Source organism: Erythrolamprus reginae, chromosome 3, assembly GCF_031021105.1.
Source record: "Erythrolamprus reginae isolate rEryReg1 chromosome 3, rEryReg1.hap1, whole genome shotgun sequence".
NCBI lineage: Eukaryota > Metazoa > Chordata > Lepidosauria > Squamata > Dipsadidae > Erythrolamprus > Erythrolamprus reginae.
In genome coordinates, this window is record NC_091952.1 from 20,317,148 (window position 1) to 20,343,488 (window position 26,341).

The following is a 26,341-nucleotide window of genomic DNA, read 5'->3' on the forward strand; positions in this document are numbered from 1 at the left end:
CCAGCTGCTGTTGCTTGAGAAACTACGCAATTTCCTCATGCGAGAACGAATGCCACCCCGGCGCTGCGATGACATGCGACTGTTTCGGTAATTAGCGCAGTGTACGCCTCTAACGTACCGATGCGTTTACGCTTCTTTCTCGCCCCACCTTTCTAAGCAACTGAAGTGACGGCGAGCTTGCATGCAATGGGAACCGGTGCCCTTTCTCAGCCCAAACGGTTAGGAAGGGGCGGGAGTTGTCGTGGTGTTAGCCAATGAGCGGTCGAGAATCATGGAGTGAAGCGGAACGACTCGCCAATCAAAACGCGCAAGCGGTTTAAAGGGCGTTGAAGGTAGGCGGGAGGGCATTTGAATTCAAACGGCGGTTGAGCTTGCCGGACGGACTGGTTGAGGTGAGTGGGCCTTCCGAGAAGGGCGGCTGGTGGATGGCGGGGCTGTCGAGAGGGCCTTGTAAGTGCTGGCGGGGTGAAGCTTTTTCCCAAGCGCTGGCGCCCACCCGTTAGGTAGCTTCCCTAAGCGTTATCGTAGAATAGGTGTGATGGTTGGGGAGGATGGGAATTGTATTCCAATCGGTATGGGGACTAGTATTTTCGAACATCCTGGGACTACTAGCCGTTTCGTTATTAAACCACAAGTTGAAAAAGTATGGCCAGGGCTGGGTGATGTTCTAAATCTGCCAATGATAAAAAGTTGCTTCCGTTGCAATAAGTTTTTGTTCAATTCCTTTAAAATGAGATTTTTTTTCTTTTTTGCCTGCCCTTTTGCCCCCCCCCCTTTTTTTGCTGTCTAACCTGTTTTAAAGGCAGGCGGCTCTAATCCTTATTTAAACTTCCTTAGGAGCTGGTTATTTTTTTAAAAAAAAAGAACCAGCACTACAAAAGAGGAAATAAGCTGCAAATGCACGTTTTTCTATAAATAAAAATAGAAGAACTCTTTGGAAAAGCAATGAATTCCAATGCTTATGCTTTGATGAGTACTGAATTTAGTGCACCAAGCTCTTCATATAAACTATTTTTTATCAAAGCATTAGAGAACAAGGTGCTCTACCCTGTGTACTAAAATGGAGCGAGTTATCAGTTCATTCTTCCATATAAATAGGTATGGCCATTTAGCAAGAGGGCGATATCAACAATAAAAGATACAGCAAACAGCTTAAGTGATTGTGGATAAAAGTTGCATTAAAATTGGGAGAAAACTGCATAAAGACTGGCTTCTAGATAGCTTTAGATACTTGCTGCAGGAGGAAAAGTGACCTCTGATCAGCTTGTGTAATTGCTTATATTTAGAAGACAGTTGGGAGTTGAGTAGTCTTGTTACACATGCTTTCATAAACTGGTTTTCATGGAGGATGGCCTTTTTGCCAGAAAGAACATTCCTTATTGTGTTATGTATTACAATAGTTCTCCAATACCTTTGTTTCTGAGAAAATGGGCATACTTCCACTAATAATAATAATAATAATAATAATAATAATAATAATAATAATAATACTGCAGTTATCTACCATGTTAATTTTCTAAGAATGCCTCTTAGAAAAGGCATTCAACCTAGAGGCATTCTTGGGAAGAAATGGGGTTTTATTTTGCAGCACGTTTTCTTTAAAAAAATGCTGAGTTCTAACTGAGAGATAATTAGTCCACTGGTACCATATTGTGGTTTCATGATGTAAAATACCTGTGAGATTAAACAAACCATCTATTCTGAAAAGTATGTTTAATAAAAGTTATGTAACTATCCATCCAGACAAACCAGCATGACCTTAGGCTTGTCTTTTCTAAATCTTTGGTGTCTCTTCATCTCTTCTTTCTTGTTCCAGATGAAAATCTAAAAATTAACTTGCATTACCACGAATAAGGACCCGGATTGTGGGGGCAATAGGCTGGCTCTGTTAAAAAGTGCTATTGCTAACATGTTGTAAGCCGCCCTGAGTCTAAGGAGAAGGGCGGCATAAAATTAAATAAATAAGCATCTGCCTTTGTAACTTCAGAGAGTACAATCGCAAAGCCTTTTTAGCCAGTTTATGCTTTTGAAATGCTTTCATAACTCTAAGAAAGAAACTGCATTTCTTTGCCTGTGTGATGTACATTATACTGTGCATTACATAGATAAATTGATGTGTAATTTTTTGAGGTCAGTATGATGACTTAATTTTTGCAAGGGTTTACTAATATGAATAGGTTGAAGATATTGAAATGATAGTCTCAAATAGCATGATCGAATATGGGAGATAAAAGTTTTAATTATTTTATGTTAACGTGACAATGCCTGGATTTTTTTTTGTTCCTAAATATAGTAATGGACAAAGAAAGTAAGGAAAACCAGAATGGACACCCACGTAACAGCAAGGTAAAGTGATTCCTTGTATTTATTGGGTAGTGTAATTCTTGCCTTTTTAGATTTCAACCTTGCACTGCTCTTCACAGTCATGTGATCACAATTGGATGCTTATCAGTGGGCTTGTATTTACAACCTATTGCAACAACCTGTGCTGACATGACTGCCATTGGTTAAGTTGAATTCAGACTTATGATCATGTTATTCATTTACCACATCATTTGCTTAATTACTACAGAAGCTAGACTTACAACCTTCATAAAAATGGTTGTAAAATTTGGTCTGGTGACATAGTTTGACCCCAATGATTTATAATCGAAATTCTGTTCGTAATTGTGATTTGAAGACTACTTGTAAACTTTTGCAATTTTGAACTGTGAACTTCCAAAACTATAGATCATCAGTGCCCTATAATGGTTTTATGTTGAAATAAACAATCCTAAGAAATTTTGTTTTTTCTTAGATGCTTGAAACTGTTCAAAGTTGTGTTTATTTATTTTTATTTTTTTAAAAGGGACACGGTCCAAAGCGGATTCCTATGACTCAGAATCGAGCACTGAGAACTGGAATTCAATCACAGCGTGTACTTTCTGCTTCAAATGTACCCCAGAGAGTGCCTATTCGGTCTCAGCCACAGAACCCTTCTATTACCCATCCAAAATGTTCCAACTACACAACTCAGCAGTTACCAACATCTGCAATTCAACCAACATCTAGGACATCAGGTCCAAATAAACCTGATATAATCTCTCAGCAGCCTTCTGCATCTTGTAAGTACTACTATTTCAATTATTTCTAACTTTATAACAGTAAATATTCCTTTTTCAAGTATTTCTAATTATCATAGAAAAATCTATTGAAGGTTATGATACAGGTCGTCTTTGAATTAAGATCACAAATTTGGTGACTGTTAGTACCGTGTTTCTCCAAAAAGAAGGGCTAGGGTTAAATTTTATTTTATCTTGATCCCTGAAAAATGACTAGGCCTTCTTTTTTTAGTATATATTAATGGTTTAAATTCACATATAAAGCGAAAAAACATTTTTGCAAAACTTCATAAGCAGAACATTGATATTATTTGTCAACAAAATGAAAAAAAACTTAGAACAAGAAAAATTAGGTCAATTATTCACAGCACTAAGCAAAAAGAAAAAGCTACTTATATTAAGTAAGATTTAGAAGGGCAAAAGATATACTCAGCCAATAAAGGAAAGATATTAATGATATCTACTAGGATACACTATATATAGACCGTATTGGTGGTAATCTATGCCCCAAACAAAAAGCAGAGAAAAATCTTCACTAATTTACATAAAAAAATAGCAGAGGTAGGCATTGAAAAATATATGCTTAGTGGGAGACTTTAATGGTATTTTTGATAATAATAGAGATTGTAAAACTAATAATAAAAGAATACAAAAGAAGAGGATAATTTTGCTGAAATCATTTTATGAAATATGCTACGAAGTTAATCTAAGAGATTGCAGGAGAGAGCGAAGTTGGGAAATTAGAGACTACATTTTATTTGAACCCATATAGATCTTGGTCCAGAATAGGCATAGTCTGGGCAAACAAAAGAAATAGAAATAGGGGTAAATGAATGGGCTGACTTTAATCCTTTAAAAATAACTTGGAAAGGAGAAAGAAAGGGAAAAAAGGAGATGAATGTTACACAGGTTTTAAAGGAACAGGACTATATAAACCAGATCAAAAAAGCAATGGAAATCTTTATTTAAGAAAATAAGAATCAAGATACAACATTGCAAAATTTATGGGATGTGGCAAAAGTGTATCAAATAGGGATAGCAATTGCTTATTTGGCTAGGAAAAATAAAGAAAAGGGGATACAGCAAACGCAGTTGCTTGATAATTTGAAACAATTAGAAAGAAATCTGAAAAAAGATCCATGAAAACTAAAAATTGTAGAAAAAAAAACTTTGCTAAAACAGAAATTAAATCTTCTTGTACAAGAAGAGGTAGCAAGGGGAATAAGACTAGCGAAACAAGATTACTTTGAAAATGCCAATAAGCTGGGCAGATGGTTATCCCACAGATTGAAAAAGTAAAAAGTGATACAACAACTAGAAGGTAAAGATAAAAAGACAATTCCAGTTATAAAAGAAAAAAGAGATAGTACTAGATTATTTTTAAAAACTATGCAAAAGATAAAATAAAGAAAAAAGAAATAATAAATCTTTTGCAAGGAAAAAACTTAAACCTAATAGAGGAGGAAGACAAGGAAATGTTAAATAGAGAAATAACTAAAGAAGAATTAAAACAAGCAGTAACCTGCGAGCGGCACTGGCTACCGATTAGTATCCGAATACATTTCAAAGTGTTGGTTATGACCTATAAAGCCCTACATGGCATGGCACGAGATTACTTATACGGGACCGTCTTCTGCCTCATACATCACAGCGGCTGGTCAGGTCCCACAAAGTTGGCCTTCTCCAGGTCCCCTCAGCCAGACAGTGTTGCCTGGCGGGGCCTAGGGGAGGAGCCTTCTCTGTCAGCCCCAGCCCTATGAAACAAGCGCCCCCCCCCCCCGAAATCCATTCTGTCTCCACTCTCCCTGCCTTTTGTACAGTTTTAATGATCCATCTTTACCAGCCACCCTGGGGCCATTGAAATGTGTATACCTTGCCCCGCCCAATGAATGAATTGTCTGATTCATGATGTCTGAATCTGGTTGGTTTTTTAACTATAGGGATTTTTAGCTGTAACTTTATATAGATTTCTATCGTATATCTTATTTGTTGTAAGCTGCCCTGCGTCTCAGGAGAAGGGCAGCATAGAAATCAGATTAATAAAATAAATAAATTATAAACTAAAGAGAAGAATGACAAGACATCTGGGCCAGATGGTCTCCCAGGAGATTATTATAAAGCAGCCTTCAAAATAACAGGAGACTTATTGTTAGAAGTTTGCAGCGATACCTTACAAAAAGCAAAATACCCAGCGCCTTGGGAGGAAGCCCACATTATATAAAGAGGAAACAGATCCCAACCAAATTAAAAATTATAGACCTTTTGCCCTGGTCAGACTTGCCAAAATATATCCCAATGTTGACCCAACATGTTAGGAATGTAAAAAAGCCCATGGTACATATTATCATTTATGGTGGATAGCTGTGGCTAAACATAAAGAGATCATACATTTTTAATTTCCACATCATCTATAAAGTATGCATTCCAAACCTGCCATGGAGAGGAACAGATTGTTTGCATCCACTCAATTTTTTAACTTCAATTTTTAAGTTTAGAAAATTTAACTTTCCTATGCCCAGGGAAAAAGCCTGAAAGTGAAGATGTATCAGCTATAACAACCAAGGCAGAAGGAGCTTCCCATTCAAAAAGTGAGAGCACAGAGGCATCAGGAAGTGAAACTAAAAGGTAAGTTCTTATTTGGTTTTTGTGGGTGGACATATTCAAAAGTATGTCTGGAACCAGCTCCCCCCTGGAGATTAGAACTCTCCTACTTGCCTTCCGTAGAACTCACCCTCCTTGCCTTCCATAAACTCCTTAAAACCAACCTTTGCTGCCAGGCATGGGGGAATTGAGATATCTCCCCTAGGCCTATACAGTTTATGTATGGTATGTTTGTTTGTTTGTATGCATGTTTGATTAATAATGGGGGTTTTAAAAATGTTTTTAAATTATTAGATTTGTTATGAATTGTTTTATTGCTGTTAGTCGCCCCAAGTCTACGGAGAGGGGCGGCATACAAATTAATAAAATAAATAAATAAATAATAAATGTGCACTTTTTATTGAGAAATTCAGATGGAACAAAGCCTGTTAGCCTTATGTAAAGGATTGGAGACCTGCTGTTTCTCTAGATATTTGACTCAGCTGGTTAGATGAGCTCCACTCTTACTAATGTGTATGTATAATTTTTTTTTGTTGTTGTCTGTGGGGTTCTTATCCTTGGGCACCTGTGATTTTATGTGATGGGTTTTATTGTGTTATTTTTCAAGTCAGAACATTTGCACATCTATAGACATTTATGTAAATTCAGTCTTGCCGAAAATGGTTTTCAAAGAAAGCATTTTCTTCTATATAACTCAGGAGACCAAGTGCTTTTAGCTATCCCCAGAAATAGTATGTCCTTTATGAAGATTTCCTATACAAATTGCAAGTTTTGAGGAGAGAAGTGTTCTTATTTCATATTCTAATGCTTTATTTTTTTAAAAAAAAAATAGAAAACAGTGGTGCTTTGAAGACTTTGATGTTGGTCGTCCTTTGGGAAAAGGAAAATTTGGAAATGTTTATCTGGCTCGAGAGAAAAGGAGCAAATTCATTTTGGCACTGAAGGTCTTGTTTAAAGCACAGTTGGAAAAAGCAGGTGTAGAACATCAGCTGCGGCGAGAAGTAGAAATACAGTCTCATCTTCGGTAAGGTTGAATAAAAATAAAGAGGGGTAGCTTGGAGGCCATATACAGCAAATAAGACGTACACTGCCAAAAAGGGACTAAAAGAGTAAACGTTTAGTGCAATTATAGGTAAAATTATAGATAAAAATGAGAAGTGAAGAAGGAGACCTCTGGAAAGGGATTCTTATTCTCTGCTTTCTCTTACCCACACAGAGATGGCTTTGGAGGGAGGTCTTTGAAGGTTTTGAAGGTGGAAATAAAAAGTAAAGGGCTCTGCTCTCATTCCTAGATTGTCTCAAAGGCTCTTAAGTTACCATTTCTAGCCAATAGAGAAAGTGATCAGAATAGCTAGTATTGCAGAGACTTTCCAGAGGTTTATAGTCTTGTCAAAACCCTTTGAAATAGCTGAAAAAACATGATCCAACTTTTTTTTGGTAATGTATTGAATAGTTTGCTTAGCTTCACCCTCTCATTGTTTATCACTTGTATATAAAAAGGAAGGAGTTATAGATGTGTTTAGCTTGTTAATAGCTATGATCTTGTTTAAAAATCCATATGTCTCTTTTGTAGGCATCCTAATATTCTCCGGCTGTATGGTTACTTCCACGATGCATCAAGAGTGTACTTAATTTTGGAATATGCACCTCGTGGAGAAGTATACAAAGAACTTCAAAAGCTTAAAAAGTTTGATGAACAACAAACAGCTACGGTACGGTTTGCAAAGGACGATGCATACTTTATGTATAAAATATTAAGGCTGTTTTCCCCTCCTTTGAAAATGGGTGCTCTGCTATGGTTATTCTCCTAAAGATTTGAATCTGAGTATACTGAATAGCTTTAGTTTAAGAGATAGGTGGCAAACGTCTTTCGTAAACTTCACAATAGGGTTTAAAAAAAAAAAAATCATTTTGAAATGTTTATGTACGTAGAAAAGTTCATAACTTCTCTCTCTGAAGCAGATTGTGATGATCCAAGGCGTGGCACAAAAGCAACCCAAACAGAACAGTTCTAACTCCTATCCCTATCTCTCTCTCTCTCTCTCTCTCTCTCTCTCTCTCTCTCTCTCTCTCTCTCTCTCTCTCTCTCTCTCTCTCTCTCTCTCTATCTATCTATCTATCTATCTATCTATCTATCGGATTTGTATGCCGCCCCTCTCCACAGACTTGGGGCAGCTAACAACAGCAATAGAACATTATATAACAAAATCCAATACTAAAAACAGTTAAAAGCCCATTATATAAAAGCCAATCATACATACAGACATACCATGCATAAAATTGTAAAGGCCTAGGGGAAAGTGTATCTCAGTTCCCCCATGCCTGGCGGCATAGGTGGGTTTTAAGCAGCTTTCGAAAGGCAAGGAGGGTGGGGGCAATTCTAATCTCTGGGGGGAGTTGGTTCCAGAGGGCCGGGGCCGCCACAGAGAAGGCTCTTCCTCTGGGTCCCGCCAAGCGACATTGTTTGGTTGATGGGACCCGGAGAAGACCCACTCTGTGGGACCTAACTGGTCGCTGGGATTCGTGCAGCAGAACGCGGTCCCTGAGATAATCTGGTCCGGTGCCATGAAGGGCTTTGTAGGTCATAACCAACACTTTGAATTGTGCCCGGAAACTGATCGGCAACCAATGCAGACTGCAGAGTGTTAGTGTAACATGGGCATAATTGGGAAAGCCCATGATTGCTCTCGCAGCTGCATTCTGCACGATCTGAAGTTTCCGAACACTTTTCAAAGGTAGCCCCATTGCTCCAACTGTGCCCCAAAACTTTCCCACATTCACTACAAGTCCTGGAGCAAAGCTCTCACGCAGCCTCTGACGGGAAGTTGTCCAGTAAGCCAGATTAACCAAACAGCAACCAGGGCCAGCAGTCCAATAAGTCAGGTTAGCTAAACAGTAACCAGAGCAAGAAGTTCAGCGCAGCAGGAAAACTGGCAAGTCCCAGAAGACAGAGTACAGCAATCTTCAGGCTTTGGCAAGTGCACACAAGGCTTCATAGATTCAACACTTGTTCCCAACAAATGCACCTCCTTACATCTTAGTCCCCAGGTGGGCCTGTGAAGCGGGGTGTGGGGCACACCCCTCATAGCTGGCTCAATCTGCGTTGATCTCTTCTTTTCTCTTCCCTCCTTGTTCTCAGATCAAGAAAGTGCTCTTCTGAACTCTGTCTCTTTCTCCCTCCATGTGATACTGGCAATGAGTGGGGGAGTGGAATAATGACAACTTGAGATGGGCTGTTTACTCATTTTCAGTAGTTTAAGGAAGAACAGATACTACACTTTTAGAAGCTGCTTGTCTGTCAAAAGATTCTAGAAGTGCATCCCACAAGTACCCACATCTAAGTCATTGCTAGACCATTCAATATTAGAGATGTCTTCAATGTACCTTCTATGATCTCATCAAATTTTGTTTTATGCGCTATTATATGTTTGCCAGAAAAGTACAAAATAAGTACATTAATTTATTTTTAATCTTTTGAGACAAAGTTACAAACATTTTACGTGATGAAGACCCATAGTTAGTAAGTATGAGAAACCATAGTCATTTTTCTATTAAAACAAACTTCTGTAATTAAATAATGCAAGTAGAGCCTTCCTAAAATTTTGGTAACACTTCAAGTATCTGACTACTAAGAGGATGGTGAGCTCCATAACAGTTAAGGCAAACTTTACATTTCATTGTAGAGACTTGCTGTTTAGCTTAATAATGTAGTAGTTTTCCTGTTCTTTTTGGTAGTTATTTTTTATCATTGTCATATAGTATAAGATGAATAAATACTGGCTATGTTAGCGTCAGTTGCGTTATTTGAAATTGTTGAGCCTTATTTGCAAAATTTGGTTTCTTCTACAGTATATGACTGAACTTGCAGATGCATTGTTATATTGTCATTCAAAAAGAGTAATTCATAGGGACATCAAACCTGAAAATTTGTTGCTGGGATCAAATGGAGAGCTCAAGATTGCTGACTTTGGATGGTCTGTACATGCCCCATCTTCTAGGTAGGTACTTTTTAATTCTCAAGTTTGAGAGCAGAATTGGATTAGAATTACTTGAATATACAATATATACTTTTCTAGACGTACTTATACAATGTGCTGCTCTGGAATTTACAAAAAAATAGCTAAATAACTTTCTGATTCTTTCAGTTGATATAACTATTAATTTGAAAATATGTTTAAAGTTGTATAGTTTGTACTATAATATATAACCATGTAAATAAAATCATTTAATAATTGAATATATAATAAAGTGGAACACTTGAACTCAATTCAAATCAAAATAACACACCAAAAATCCTAGTTATTTTATGAATGATAAATCAACAGCAAGTTAATTATGAATGCAATAAAAAATAGAACATTGATAGTATCCTAGAAACCAAGAAGAAGGTAGATGGGAAATGAAGTCTGATAAAGAAGTAAAGATGATGATATACAGTAATACCTCATGATACGAACTTAATTGGTGCAAGGAGGAGGTTCGTAAGACGAAAGGTTCGTAAGACGAAACATTGTTTCCCATAGGAAACAATGTAAAGTCAATTAATCCGTGCAACCAACCCCCCCCCCCCCCCCCCCCCCGCAAAAAAACGGCTTTCGGCGACTGCTGGGAAGCCGCGCGGCTGTTTTAAAAGGTGACAGCCGGCCTGGGGGGCTTCCCAGCACCCCCCCGGGTTCGGGGTTCGGGGGGTGCTGGGAAGCCCCCCAGGCCGGCTGCGACCTTTTAAAACAGCCGCGCCGCTTCGCAGCTGTCTCCCGAAGCCGAACGCGGAAGTTCGGCTTTAGCGTTCGGCTTCGGGAGACAGCTGCGAAGCGGCGCGGCTGTTTTAAAAGGTCGCAGCCGGCCTGGGGGGCTTCCCAGCAACCTCCCGAACCGAACCCGGGGTTCAGCAAAATTTTGCCTCTTCTTACGAACTTTGTTCGAGTTACGAACCGGCGTTCGGGAGGCTTCTGGGAAGCCCCGCCGCCCGGCTGTTACCTTTTAAAACAGCCGCGCGGCTTCCCAGCAGTCTCCGAACGCCGGTTCGTAACTCGAAAAAAGTTCGTAAGAAGAGGCAAAATTTTTCTGAACCCCGGGTTCGTATCACGAGTTGTTCGTAAGACGAGGGGTTCGTATCTTGAGGTACCACTGTATATAGAGAAGCCTGAACAGTGGAGGATTTCATGTTCTATAAAGCAACTTTGGATTTGAATTTGAGAAAGGATTGTTTCTTGTGACATCCAAAAATGTCAAGTATTTTGGGATAGAAATGGTAGAAAGATTTAGGGTTAGGTAACATCGATAAACAAAATGTATTAAAGTATAGTAATAATAAACAGAATAGTTTATGAGTATTAATAGCATCTGTTGTTTTTAGATTAATAACATGGTTTGCTGACTGCTCTATACTTTGTTATCCTAGGAGATCAACAATATGTGGCACCCTTGATTACTTACCACCTGAAATGATTGAAGGGAGGACACATGATGAAACAGTGGACCTGTGGAGTCTTGGGGTCTTATGTTATGAATTTTTAGTAGGAAAGCCTCCTTTTGAAACAGAAACATATCAGGATACATATAGAGCCATTTCAAGGGTAAGTTGAATTTATCTGGCTTGAGGTAGCCTACATTTTTGTTTTCTTGCAATCCACAACTCGCTCTAAAAGAGCAACTTTCCCGATTTTGAGAAGCCTAAAATTATCTCTTGATTCAGGGATTAGATTTTTTTTAAACTTACCAAGCATATTAGTACCTTTTTATCAGCTGGCAAATTTGGGTTCAGTTCCTGCGCTAGTAATGATTATTTGAATGATGTTTTTCATTGATATGCTACTGCCAAACTAAATGCTATTTTCCACTGAGCTTACAATGGGAAGAAGTGAATGCAGTGCTTTGTGTGTTAACTGAAATTTTCTTTGGTTTAAAGGTGCAGTACAGGTTTCCTCCGTTTGTAACAGAGGGAGCTCGGGATCTGATTTCAAAGCTCTTGAAACATGACCCAAAGCAGAGATTACTACTGGAAGGTGTGCTTAAACATCCATGGGTCACATCAAAGTCTACTAAATCTCCCAAGCATTTTGGAAACCACTTTGCTAATAAAACTCAGTCATAGCAAACTAGGAATTGCTGACTGCAAGTAGCAAGGATGGCAATAAATTGTAAGACAGCCGATATAGGAAGCATAGAATTGGTGTCAAAAAGAAGTCAGTTTCCTGCACAACGAACCTCTTATGAACACGATGAAGTCTGAGCTGCAGTTTTCACATGCTTATAATTCCAATCAAAGCAGTTTGTGAATATCTGGAACATATACTTGAACTTTTTGTGCATGTGATTCAAAGCTGCTGGGGCACATCTTGTTCAGGACTTTCTCAGATACATAGCTCATATTGTGTTGATTCTCCTTGCTTGATAGCCACATGAATTTGTTGGAACGGTGCAATAACCACCCTAAGGTTAACCTGTGCAGTGATGTGACATGGATGGCGTCTGTTTCTGTAAATACTTGTGCAGTCATTGTTCTGCCTTCCGTTAGGAAGTTCTTTGAAGTCTGAAGACTTTATAAACAATAACCCAGTGCTTTCAATAATTCCCTAACTGCTTTATGCAGTGGTCAGAGATATCCTGCTTCCTGGGATATCCTTGCTAGTGAGCAATTGTTCAGTGAAAGTTCTTGCAAGAAAAAATTACAAACTACTTTTAATCATTAATTTTTAAATAATGTATTTGTTTAAGCACTAATAAAACTTTATCAGAAAATCATGATGGTTCTGCAGCACTTATACTTGCTTCTAATGGTACATCATTTTTACAATTTACATTTATCCAAACGTATACAGTAACGCATTTCACTTCAAGGTACCTGTGTCAACCCTGAAGGGTGTATTACTTCTGACAACCTGCACAGTTCAAATAAACTGAATGATAGCCCTCTTTCGGCATGTAATGATTCCAGGCAATTCTCAAGAGTTATCCTGGGGTTATGAGGAGAATTGGCAGCAGGATTGCTGAGGCAATCATAAAAGTGTAATTCTGTGTGACAGCAGCATTTTGTGATGTCAATTCCAGCACACTTTTGATGTAACCTCAGAACTGTGTGCGTTATTAAGCAGGGAGATGTGGGAATGTGTGGTTTTTGTAGTATGCTGCTGACTACGACAAATGAAGGGTGGCCATTTTGCAGTAGAAAATATGTAATAGCTAAAAATAGGTACAATGTTAAAGGACCAACCATTCCGTATCACACTCAAGAAAAATGGTGAATTCTAGCTTCTAATTGCCCACTCTCATATTCTTAAATTGGCCACCTGCCCTATTATGTATGCTAATAGTATTATCCACTGTCATTACTCATCCATTTCAATGTTTGGAAATCGCATCATGCATGTAAACTATTATGGGCAGCAAGAATCCAATACAGGTACTCCTTGACTTAATGGTTGGTCAGTGTGTGAAGTCACTCCAGGCTCTGAAAAAAAGGACTTAAGATTCAGATTCAAAGTTCTTGCAGTTATGTAACCATTATTTTCGACGATCCCCCCCCCCCCTGAAAACTAGCATTTCTAGTTTTCAAGGATCCCCCACCCACCCCAAAAAACCTGGGTTCATAAACAACTGCAGCATTATTTAATGATGGCTGTTAAAAAAGAACAGATGGATTCAAAACTGACTTCGTGATCGTACTAAGTACTTAGTGATCGTACTAAGGTAATAAATGGTTGCACATCCAATTGGAAGAATGTTTCAAGTGGAATACCACTTCTGTCCTAGGCCCAGTGCTATTTAACATGTTTATAAATGATGTAGATGAAGGAATTGAAAGAAAACTTATCAGATTTGCTGATGACACAAAGCTAGGCGGGGTTGCTAATACCACAAGTCTTAATGTTCCCAAGTTTGGAGACCCCAGGCTTAGAATCAGAATTGGAAAAATAAAAAAACAAAAACCATTTAGTCCACATCTTTACAGCTTTATTCAGTTCAAAAATCAAAATATGCTTGAAAGCATCCCAGAAAAAGGAAACCCCAAATTTGATTCCATTGTCAAATTGCTTGTAGGAAGTGTTTCTCGTCCTCAACTTATACCTGCCTTCTGGTCATTGAAGCCTGTTCTTCAAGAACTTCCACCATGGGATAATCCTGAATAGGCCCATTGTTTCAAAAGTCTTCCTGCTCCATACAGATAACAGGCTCTTGTGGTGTGATCTGACATGTTTATCAGCGTACCCAATCCATAATGCTTCATAGCCTCAGTAAGCAAACATTGTAGCTGAGCAACATAGACAGCAGTCTTTTCAAACAAAGGACATTCCCACCCTTTCCAAGAAAAAAAATTGAGGGGGAATGCAAACAGACATATCAGAGTGCATTAGCTATCGAATGTTTCTAGGAAGAAATGACAGAGCGTCCTTTTTTAATTCCAGGGAATAATTTCATGGGTTTGGAGCCGGAGGCTTAAAAAATCCTATCTTCCGAAAATAGCGAACAAGAAAGGGCACTGAGACTACGGTGATGCTGATCCGGACAGGAGCAAACAGTTTGTGAATAGCGTAGGCCAATACAAAAGTGCTTGTTCCAGCAGCTAGCTTGGATTGCACAAGGGCTTCATCAAATCCCAGCTTGAAGAGAATAGTGGTCATGTCCACTCCGCTAAAAGGGAGAGGAGGAGAGAGAAACAGACAACACATTAATAACGTGAAGGATTTTGGTGTTTTTTTCCCTACCTCAAAAGAATTTAATACAGGTTACTCCTCAACAACTATTTGTTTAGTGATTGTTTAAAGTTTACAATGAAATTTGAAAAAACTGACTTACAGATAGTATTTGCACATACACAACTGCAACCTACGGTCCTTTAATCAAAATTAAAGGGCACAAACAGAGGGAACAAACTCTTATTTGTACTTCTTATTTGAAATACCTAATAGAAAGAGTTCTGGTGTTTTCTTGATTTCTTGTTGTGTTATTTCTTTTAACCATTTTTTAATTAGGTTCCAATATTCTTTTGCTTTTGGGCATGTCCACCAAGTATGATCATAAGTACTTATTTCTATTTTACATTTCCAACAATTGGATGAATTGGTTTAAAACATTTTTGAAATTCTGCTTGGCGGCAAATGCCATCTATAAAACATTTTAATTTGATTTTCTTTGAAGGAAGTTGACTTTGTTATTTTCCAATTATATGTCCATACCTTTTCCCAAGTATTTAAGTCTATATATACTCAGAAAGGACAATAACATCTTAGGCAAACTACTAACTACAAACCAAAGAAAGTTGATTGGAAAAGCATATAAATTTTTAATTAATTGTAAAAAAATATGGAATGGACATTAAAGAATAATATGATCAGTTGGTGTAGAAATGTAAATGAAAATTGAGCATTCTCAATAGCCTGAAGTAATTTGGAGCTGCCCAAATTCCAGCAGGCCTAAGTTCAATGTTTAAGAGTACTGGGAAATGGGTTCAAGTCCATCCTCAGCCATAGAAGCTTACTGGATGTTTTGGCATGGCCCAACTTTTAAGAGATGGTATAGAGAAAAATCAGTTTGTGTGTGTGTGTGTGTATGTGGGGGGACCTTAATATCCTGAAGATAAATTCAGCTTTAAAGTTTTTTTAATGAAAAAAGACCTTTCATATTCTTTATAAATGTAGGAAGATCAGAAAGGGGGGAAACACACAAACCTGATTCACATTATAGTGAACAAACTTCTAATGCACCAATAAGAGCAACAATAATAATGCTTACCTTGACACAATGAGATAAAACATTCCCAGAGATACCAAAGAAATCCCAATATGAAATGTTACTCCAACAGCTCCATATTCCTTAAAAATCTTCTTCAACTGTTGCGATTTATTTGGTTTCTTCCCATTTTCCTGATTGGGATCTGTGAGATTTTCTGGAGATGTACCTGTAGTCTGAATAAGTAAGAAAGAGAGATAATGATTGTTATTATCATACAAATAAGCCATTTCGTTTCTAGAGCAATCCTTTTATTTTAGAGCATGCTTATTTCATCATTTGGATCCTATAATTTAATGTGGCTTATTAAAACATACTGCTCAAAAAAATAAAAGGAACACTTAAACAACAGAATATAACTCCAAGTAAATCAAACTTCTATGAAATCAAACTGTCCATTTCGGAAGCAACACTCATTGACAATCAATTTTGTTTTGTTGTCAGCACATTCAACTTTGTACAGAATAAAGTATTCAATGAGAATATTTCATTCATTCAGATCTAGAATGTGAATATGTTTGTGAGTGACATAGGGGAAGGTTTGGTAAGGAAGGTTTGCCTATTTGCCGATGACTCTAAAGTGTGCAATAGGGTTGATATTCCTGGAGGCATCTGTAATATGGTAAATGATTTAGCTTTACTAGATAAAGGGTCAAAGCAATGGAAACTGCAGTTTAATGTTTCCAAATGTAAAATAATGCACTTGGGGAAAAGGAATCCTCAATCTGAGTATTGTATTGGCAGTTCTGTGTTAGCAAAAACTTCAGAAGAGAAGGATTTAGGGGTAGTGATTCTGACAGTCTCAGAATGGGTGAGCAGTGTGGTCAGGCGGTAGGAAAAGCAAGTAGGGTGCTTGGCTGCATAGCTAGAGGTATAACAAGTAGGAAGAAGGAGATTGTGACCCCGCTGTATAGAGCGCTGGTGAGCACATTTGGAATACTGTGTTCAGTTCTGGAGACCTCACCTACAAAAAGATATTGACAAAATTGAACGGGTCCAAAGACGGGCTACAAGAATGGTGGAAGGTCTTAAGCATAAAACATATCAGGAAAGACTTAATGAACTCAATCTGTATAGTCTGGAGGACAGAAGAAAAAGGGGGGACATGATCGAAACATTTAAATATGTCAAAGGGTTAAATAAGGTTCAGGAGGGAAGTGTTTTTAAAAGGAAAGTGAACACAAGAACAAGGGGACACAATCTGAAGTTAGTTGGGGGAAAGATCAAAAGCATTGTGAGAAAATATTATTTTACTGAAAGAGTAGTAGGTGCTTGGAACAAACTTCCAGCAGATGTGGTTGGTAAATCCACAGTAACTGAATTTAAACATGACTGGGATAAACATAGATCCATCCTATGACAAAATACAAAAAAATAGTATAAGGGCAGACTAGATGGACCATGAGGTCTTTTTCTGCCCTCAGTCTTCTATTTTTCTATGTGTTATTTGAGTGTTCTCTTTATTTTTTTGAGCAGTGTATTACAAACTGCTGGTACGTAACAATTGGCCCCTTTACCCTTTCTATAGTATTCCTGTTTATCATATCCTGGCTGTTAAAACAGAGTTGACATAAATGGTCGTTATTAGCACCTATCCCCAAATATCAACTAGCATTACAAATGGTCATTTATAGTGACTGCCTTGTTTACCAACTGTTTGCAGTTGCAATGCTAATGAAGGAGTAACTTGACAACCCGTCCTTGCACATACAACATTTGCAGGTCTACACAGCAAAGGAAAGCTGAAGGAAGATCACAAGCAGAGTTGTGGATCACTTAGCAACTATTTTGGATACTGACCAAGCTGCCAGTCCCCATAATGGTCGCTAAATGAGATCTACCTGTATTTAGAATCAATGGCTGAAAATAGGAGTAACTATGGTTGCAGGTTGGGGATATAGTTCTACTATTTCTTCCCCTTGGCTGTTTTCTCTGGCTTTTTTTCTTTCAATTTTGTGTAAAATCTATTTGAGAGCTAATACTCTCAAAATGTTGGGAAAATTCCACCAATTGGGCAATGACCTTCGGAAAGATTGCTGTGGAAGAATACAAATAGAGGTTTAAGGTCAGAAAACAGTATTTTGTGCCTACTCCAATTGAGGTCTTTAAGGTGTTTGCCAGTTTAACTCATTTTTGTGTTGACTTGCAGTTTATTTGCTTCATTCTATTTGTATATTTTTGTAACTCACCTGTAAAATTTTATTTTACAAAGGTTGGCCTCTAAAGGTAGTCCTCGACTTATGATTACAATTAACCCCAAAATTTATGTTGCTGTAAGACATTTGTTAACCCGCCCTGAGTCCCATGGGATTGGGTGGCATAGAAACAGCGAAGGGCTACCAAAATTTTTACTACCACACTGGGCATGGCTTATGTATTTTCTTTCAACATCTTTCAGTGCAAATTGGGTGCTCTGGGGTGGAGCTCCATTTTTGCTACCCCAATGTGTCCCCCCCCCCTTCATTCCGGCTGTAGGCCACCCCTACATAGAAGTCAAATTAATAAATAATAATAAATAAATAATAATAAGTGAGTTTGGCTCCATTTTACAACATTTATTTCCACAGCTGTTAAGTGAATTACTGCAATTATTAAATTAGAAACCCAGTTGTTAATTGAATCTTTGGTACCCCATTGACTTTTGATTGTTTAAATGTCACAAAAGTTGATTACTAGTGTTGGGCAAACTGAACCCACACAATTCAGGTCCGTACCGAATTTTGTGGTGTTCGACATGCCGAAGCCGAACCCGATTTTTTTTAAAAAAATTGTGCTCCGGTTCGGTGTTCGTGCCGAACACCGCGAAAGCCACCGCCCGGCTGTCATGTGCTGAGAAGAGAAGGAGGAGCCGGGCACCGGTGGCGGCAGAGGAAGGCAAACACCCGGGAGCTGTCGGCTGGGAGGGAGGCACAAAAGGAGCTGGGGAATCCCACAAAGAGATTCCGGGGGCGGAGCTTTGATGTCACGTATACCGGCAGGTTCCTAAGGACGCCAAGGTGATAACTTCCTGGATTCCATCCTCCCTCCATTATTTTAGTGCCGCCCCCGGAATCCAGGAAGTGATCACCTTGGCATCCTTAGCAACCTGCCGGTATACGTGACGTCAAAGCTCCAACCCCGGAATTCCATCGTTTTTTATTTTAAAGGATTTTTTATTTTTATTTATTTTTATTTTTACGAAAAAGGACGCCGCAGCAGCGCCGCAAGCAAAGGGAGGTCCTTTCACGTAAAAATAAAAATAAATAAAAATAAAAAATCCGTAAAAATAAAAAGCAATGGAATTCCGGGGTTGGAGCTTTGGCGCCATGGACCGTTTGGGTTCGGGCGAACTTTGCGTGAAGTTTGTCCGAACTTGCCGAACCTGAACACCGTTGGGTTCACCCATCACTATTGATGATCCTGGGATACTGCAAATGTCATAAATGTGAGTCAGTTGCCAAATATCTGAATTTTGATCACCCGAATGCTGCAACAGTCATGAGTGTGAAAAACTCACTTTTTTCAGTGGTGTTGTAACTTTGAATGGTCACTAAGTGAACTGTTGTTGAGGACTACCTCTATAAATGTGTACTGTATGTACTTTTGTAAATGCATGTACATGCAAAGCACCAAAACAGTGGAATATAAGAATGCAGGGTTCCAAACTTCTTTCCTGATTATTCAAGAGATGATTGCAAGTAGACAGCTAAGAACCTGAGTCTAGGTCTAGATAAAACAATGATTTTCCCCCAAAAGAGATTATTTTGGAGGAAATCCTAGGAGAAGAAAGGGACTTCTGTACTGCTGCAGGCAATGTGCAAGTAATGCTTGTCACCGCTTAAACTGGATGCTGATGTAAAATAACTCCTCTGGGAACAAAGCTTTGGCTTTCCCGCTCCTGCTGCATAATGCAATACGTGTGGTCGTAACAAACCATGGCAGATTGCTTGCGGGCAACAAACACTCTTCGCTAGGCAGCTGAAGAATTAAAACATTACGTGGATTTCACAACAGCTCGCTGGGGTCAGAGAGGCAGCAAGGGTAGCATTCATCCTAGCCTTTTAATGAAAAGTTTGCAAATCACCCAAGCTGCTGTTTTAACATTAACACCCAGTCAAGTACTCTGGGAGCCTACAGATTTGAATACATTTCTCCAAAGGTCATGCCTACATTGCAAAATCAATTAGACTATCTCAATAGTAAAGTGTGCGGTGGTTAAGAAACACGAGAGGCAATGAAAAGCAAAGAGGAATCTGGGAAAACAGGAAATCTAGCAGAACCTGGTGCATATTGTTCCCCAATATTCTTTCCATAGATTTCAATTTCTTTTTAAAAAGCTTAGAAGAGAGAGACTTGAGCCATTATCAAGGATAATGAGGAAAGATGTTTTTTTTATAAATATTCTAAATGTGTTACATAGCAGGTTTATTTTTATTTTAGAAAATTTATATTGCCACCGACTCGGCCATGGTGACACAAGAAGGCTTATACAATATAGATTGAAAATTCTTGTTTTGCATTATTTATTTTAATACTGTATTTTTAATTACATTTTATTTACTGGTATTTTTTTTAAAAGATAGGACAATACAAAATACTGTACAAACAAACACAAAACATATACACTATAGGGTTTTTTTATAGCCTCTCTCTTGTCAGAAGTTGTTTTCTGGGGTTGAATTGTAGATACTTGTAGATACTGTACTTAAATATTTATAGCATTTCATAAACTTTTATGATATAGCTTACCAATGTTTTCTATAATTCTTTATACTTAAAATTCAAATATTATTTACTATTTACAAATTTATATTATTACTTATCAATTACATTATATTATTAAATTCTATACGATATTCTTTTTTCTAGCCAATCATAGACTTTATCCCTTACTTTATAATTTATTTATTTATTGGATTTGTATGCCACCCCTCTCCAGAGACTCGGGGCGGCTAACAGCAATAATAAAACAGCATATAATAATAATCCAATACTAAAAACAGTTAAAAACCCATTATTATAAAAACCAAACATACATACAGACATACCATGCATAAAATTGTAAAGGCCTAGGGGGAAAGAGTATCTCAATTCCCCCATGCCTGACGGCAGAGGTGGGTTTTAAGCAGCTTACAAAAGGCAAGGAGGGTGGGGGCAATTCTAATCTCTGGGGGGAGTTGGTTCCAGAGGGCCGGGGCCGCCACAGAGAAGGCTCTTCCCCTGGGTCCCGCCAAGCGACATTGTTTAGTTGACGGGACCCGGAGAAGGCCCACTCTGTGGGACCTAACTGGTCGCTGGGATTCGTGCAGCAGAAGGCGGTCCCTGAGGTAATCTGGTCCGGTGCCATGAAGGGCTTTATAGGACATAACCAACACTTTGAATTGTGACCGGAAACTAATACAGTAGTCTAATTCTTCCTGTCCTTTTAATATTTCCTATCCTTCCTGTCCTTTTAATTACATTTTAAATCCTGATACTCATATGCTCTAAAACTTAATGTTCAGGGATTGCACAGACCTTTAACAATTATAATCATTTATTTTTTTTAAAAAATGGTTGCACAGTAATCTACATCTCAGCCTTTCTTATCTTCCATCACAACTGAAGCTTCACAAATTTCCCAGCTATAGCAGCCAAGCACCATGCTGGCTGGAAACCTGAAAATGAAAAGTCTCACACATATGGAGGGCAGCGAATTGGAAAAAGCTGTTAAACCTGCCTGATTGGCACAACTTACAATCCATAAAATAAGTCAGCTAAGCAGAAGTGATAGGCATAATTCTCTTTTAATGATGCATAAAGGAAGGTCCCCCTCTGTGCTAGGTAAGTGGCTGTAGACACGGATAACCTGACATCGTCCCTAAGCTTTGGTATATAGAAAGCAATTGAATGTGAATTTTTGTTCGACAAGAAAATTCACTGTTGTGCTGCAGGAAATGGTAACATAAACAATTGCACTAGTATGTTTCTAATTAAGATCAGCCCAGATCTCTAAATCATTAACCACTTCGCAATAGATTTTAAGTGCATTTTATTTTGTTAGATTTTTTATCCTGCCTTTATTACTTTATTTGTAACTCAAAGCGGTGAACATACCTAATACTCCTTCATCCTCTTATTTTCCCACAACTACAGCCCTGTGAGGTAGGTTGAACTAAGAGACAGTGGCTGGCCCAAAGTCATCCAGCCGGCTTTTATGCCTAAAAACTCAGTGTCTCCCAGTTTCAATCTGGACTAGCACCTTAGCCACTATACCAAATAGTTTTAATTTTGCTACAACCCCATGTTCAGGAACAGAGTCACAACAACAACAACAACAACAACAACAACAACAACAACAACAATAATAATAATAATAATAATAATAATTTATTAGATTTGTATGCCGCTCCTCTCCGAAGACTCGGGGCGGCTCACAACACAATAAAAACAGTATTATACAGGCACAAATCTAATATTTTAAAAAAAACAAAAAAAAAACTAAAAACCCTATCATAATTAAAAACCAAACAGCACATACATACCAAACATAAATTATAATAAGCCTGGGGGAAAGATGCCTCAAATCCCCCATGCCTGGCTGTATAGGTGGGTCTTAAGTAGTTTACGGAAGACAAGGAGAGTGGGAGCAGTTCTAATCTCCGGGGGGAGTTGATTCCAGAGGGCCGGGGCCGCCACAGAGAAGGCTCTTCCCCTGGGGCCCGCCAGACGACATTGTTTTGTCGACGGGACCCAGAGAAGGCCAACTCTGTGGGACCTTATCGGCCGCTGGGATTCGTGCGGTAGCAGGCGGTTCCGGAGGTATTCTGGTCCAATGCCATGTAGGGCTTTAAAGGTTATAACCAACATTTTGAATTGTGACCGGAAACTGATCGGCAGCCAATGCAGGCCACGGAGTGTTGTAGATACGTGGGCGAATCTGGGAAGCCCCACGATGGCTCTCGCGGCTGCGTTCTGCACGATCTGGAGTTTCCGAACACTTTTCAAAGGTAGCCCCATGTAGAGAGCGTTGCAGTAATCGAACCTCGAGGTGATGAGGGCATAAGTGACTGTGAGCAATGACTCCCTGTCCAAATAGGGCCGCAACTGGTGCACCGGGCGAACCTGGGCAAAGCCTCTGAATATCATTTTTTATTCCTTTATTCAGTTCATAGGCTGCCAGATTCCCAATGACTCTGGGCACCTTACAATTACAAATAAATAATATAACACACACACACACACGCACACACAAACCACCATATAAACAAGGAAAACCCCTTCAACAGAGGTTCAAACATCACTCTACCCCACACTGGGAAAATAGACAGATCTTTAATAGCTTCTGAAAGTTTTTAGGATGGAAGCCATCAAGAACTAGAAATTAATCCATACACGTAGAAGAGAGACGAAAGCTTGTGGGAAGAGCATATTTAAAATGTTCAGAAGCTATGAACACCCACAGAATAGCTTGCCGTGGAATAGTTGCAAATTCATTTTTTAAAAAGCTGTAGATTTTTGATATAGAACAATATTATCCTCTAAATCATCTGTCAATTCACTACATGCTGAGAGGCATTTCTGGTCTCCTAAATTCTCTCCCGTCTACTGTAATCTAATTTGTAAAATAGCACAATGGAGATCATATGCTGCAACGTCCTTACTTCAGCTTCAACCACAACAACACAAGAGTACACAACATATTTAAACTTAATATTAACCGCTCCAAACTCGACTGTAAAAAATATGACTTCAGTAACCGAGTTGTCGAAGTGTGCAACTCTTACCGGACTCCATAGTGTCATCCCCAAACCCCCAACAATTTACCCTTAGATTATCCACGGTTGACCTATCCAGATTCCTAAGAGGTCAGTAAGGGGCAAGTACAAGTGCATTAGATTGCCTTCCGTCCCCTGTCCTATTGCTCTCCTATATCTCCTATACCTTTCTTCTATTCCTATATCTCTTCTTCTATTCTTTCATTGATATGTTCTATTCCTATATCTTCTATTCTTTCTTAGATATATTTTACTATGAGTAAATCCTGTATAACCTTCATTATGTATTTTACTATCTGTATACCCACTAAAACCCTCATTGTGTATTGGACAAAATCAATCAATCAATCAATCAATCAATCAATCAAAATGGTGCTGAGGGCAAGTTTGGCCCAAAATACTGCAAAAGGGAAAAGGCTCAGCGAAGTGAGTTCTTTTCTATAAGTTTCACTTATAGATAACATTTCTTATAAGAGAAGCCAAACAGTTAAAAAAAAAATCTCTCTCATAGTAAAATAGATCTCTGACCAACTTTATGAAACTAATCCCTGGATATCTCCAGAAGGTAAATACAAACCCTGTTTCTTCCACTGCTCCTTCTTATGTACAGAGGGATTTCAATTAATTAAATTGAATCTGACCTTTTTCGTAACAAATAGTGCTCAGAAAAGCTGACATTAAAAAATAGTAAATTATAATTAAAGTTCGGGAATTATGCAGTCTTCTAATATTACTTTATTGAATTTTTATGCTGTCAAATCCATGCAGATTTCAGCATTAGCTGAAAAAGGCTACCTGAATAAAAACATTTCCTCCGGGTTTGGGTGCTGCTTTCTTATTATTTTTGTGATGCTAGATTGCTTTATTGTCTACTGTAAGTCACCTTGGATATAATTTCAACAGAAAAGCAGGTGCTTTTAAAAAATCAAACAGTTGTTGCATCCCACAATATTCTTAAACTGGTTCTTGAATTACTCCATCATCTGTGTTTACACAATCCAATGAATCATAAATTGAGTGGGCTGATTGGTATGTACAGCATGTTTCCAAAAATGCAAATCAAAGTTACCAACAAGCTAGCTTATCATGTTGCTTCAAATTACTCTTCTAAGTCTTTATCCGATTGCTTAAACATGTTGCAGGTAAAGTAAGACACAAGGAATTTGTTGTTCAATACAGTACATACATATTGGAAGATGACTGTAAAAATTAAGCAAACCAACAACAAAAGTCTTACAGTGCAGCATTTTTGACAACTTTGCCCCACGCTGATAATTGTGGACTATGAATCTAAATACATAACGTAAGGATGGAATTGTAATTCTGCCTCTTTCTGGCAGGCACCAGATAACAGAAAACTAGTGTAAACTGTGAGTTCAAGGCAGATAAGTGACAACTGCCCCTCCCACCCCTCCCCAAGTCTCACCCTTTTATCTGTAGCATTCACACAAGACAAACCTCTTATAAAGTAAACTACTGAAGACTCACTTATACCACCAGGCATGGGGGAGTTGAGACACCTTTCCCCCAGGCTTTTTTATACTTAGTTTTATGTTTGGTATGAATGTGCTGTTTGGTTTTTTTAAAATAATGATAGGGTTTTATATGTTTTTTAATATTAGATTTGTTCCACTACTAAATTGTTTTTATTACTGTTGTGAGCCGCCCCGAGTCTTCGGAGAGGGACGGCATACCAATCTAATAAATAATAATAATAATAATAATAATAATAATAATAATAATAAAGGATAGCTGAGCAGACTAGGGAAATGGAGTAGAATTCCCCAGTTCAAACCTGCTAAATATTGTCAAAGAGAAGGAAAGCTAAATGCTAAATCAAATTTATTATTATTATTATTATTATTATTATTATTATTATTATTATTATTATTATTATTATTATTATTATTATTATTACTATTCTAACCTACCCAGGCTTTTTCATGCCCTGGGGAATCCAGAGAATGACACCATGGTCTTTCGAGACTGTAGGATGCCAATGCAATATACTATTACTACTACTAATACTACTACTATATTATTACCCCTTATTGTGAGTGAACTCACAAGACACGCCGACCAATTGTTGACATTTCCGCGTTCAGTCGATCCAAGTCCCCAAGGGATAGACACCCACGATCCCCGAACTACACAAGCCATGTACGCACTACTCTCTGATCGAAAAAGTTGCAAGCATTGTGGCTCGCCCACCCTGATCTCCAGAATATCCAGCCGTAGCGCACCACCGGGACCCCTTTTACCAACCCAAGCGCGCATTCCCACGCACACGCGTTTGCCTTTTCCCCGTCCTTCACCCACTTTCGGAGGTGCGCCGCCTCGGCTCTCCTGTCCGCCGCCAGGGAAGTCGCTCTTCGCCCCATGCCAGGCTATGTCGGGGCGCAGCCGGTTGGGATCCACCGCCGGCGTTTCCAGCTGACTGTAGGGAAGGCGCAGAGTGAAGGGATCATCGGCCGCCGGCGGGAGCGCAAAGTGAGTGGGGCGCAGCAGCAGCTTCGATTCCCGCAAGAGGAGGCGCAGGAGCCGCAGACCGCTTGGCTGGTGCCCTCGGCCGGGAAGCGAACTCTCCTCTGGCCGGCTGAGCTGTCCCTGGGCCGGCAGGGACCCCAACGGCGCAGCACCGACCGTGCCAACTGCTCGGTCCAAAGCGAGGCGCCCGCCGATCGCCTGGAAAGCGCCCCGGGGCCAAAACGGAACCAGGGCGCACGGCCGGCCTAGCCAGCGCATGGCAGCCCTGAGGTGCTGACCCGGCGCAGCCCTCCGCCCGGCGCTTCTGGAGAGAGGAAGGCGGCACCTCGGCCCCGAGAGAGAAGGGAAACAGTCACCCGCACGGCCCTCCCTCCTTTAAAGGGCCAGCGGTTTCCCGCCTCCCGGATCTCGCCTTCCGAAGCGATCCAGCCAGAAGAACGCAGGTTTTGCTGGCTCGGTCCTTGCTCTTTTCTCAGATGCTTCTCCGGCTGCGTTCACCCCCGGGGCTCTTTACCCAAAAGGGTCGGCTCGATTTTGCTTTGGCGTGAAAGCAAAATCGTCCTGCGTTCTGGGTGAACGCAGCTAATGGTTGAAGCTTCTGCGGTTTTTGTTTTGCTATGCCAGCCCATCCTCTTTAACTCTTATTAAGCAAAACCTGGCTAATTATTTATATTTGTATAGATAGAT

At 39.2% G+C, this 26,341-nt stretch overlaps 2 protein-coding genes across 6 annotated transcripts; one reads left to right on the forward strand and one right to left on the reverse strand.

Moving 5' to 3' along the window:
- Nucleotides 1-53: 53 nt before the first annotated feature.
- On the forward strand, nt 54-12,446 carry AURKA (aurora kinase A). Of its 5 annotated transcripts, none has more exons than XM_070744582.1 (9): nt 54-87; nt 2,294-2,346; nt 2,849-3,104; nt 5,621-5,726; nt 6,535-6,726; nt 7,276-7,414; nt 9,552-9,700; nt 11,104-11,278; nt 11,611-12,446. In XM_070744582.1, the coding sequence occupies exons 1-9, from the start codon at nt 69-71 to the stop codon at nt 11,794-11,796; spliced, it is 1,275 nt and encodes a 424-aa protein (XP_070600683.1). In that variant the 5' UTR covers nt 54-68; the 3' UTR covers nt 11,797-12,446. The 5 variants fall into 5 exon arrangements, with proteins under 5 accessions (XP_070600683.1, XP_070600685.1, XP_070600687.1 ...); XM_070744584.1 differs by lacking the exon at nt 54-87 and adding an exon at nt 274-392; XM_070744586.1 differs by lacking the exon at nt 54-87 and adding an exon at nt 280-332.
- A 1,187-nt stretch (nt 12,447-13,633) lies between these two features.
- FAM210B (family with sequence similarity 210 member B) lies at nt 13,634-25,981 on the reverse strand. The gene is made up of 3 exons (XM_070744587.1): nt 25,487-25,981; nt 15,435-15,607; nt 13,634-14,333 (listed from the first exon to the last, which is right to left on the reverse strand). The coding sequence occupies exons 1-3, from the start codon at nt 25,910-25,912 to the stop codon at nt 14,117-14,119; spliced, it is 816 nt and encodes a 271-aa protein (XP_070600688.1). The 5' UTR covers nt 25,913-25,981; the 3' UTR covers nt 13,634-14,116.
- Nucleotides 25,982-26,341: the final 360 nt, after the last annotated feature.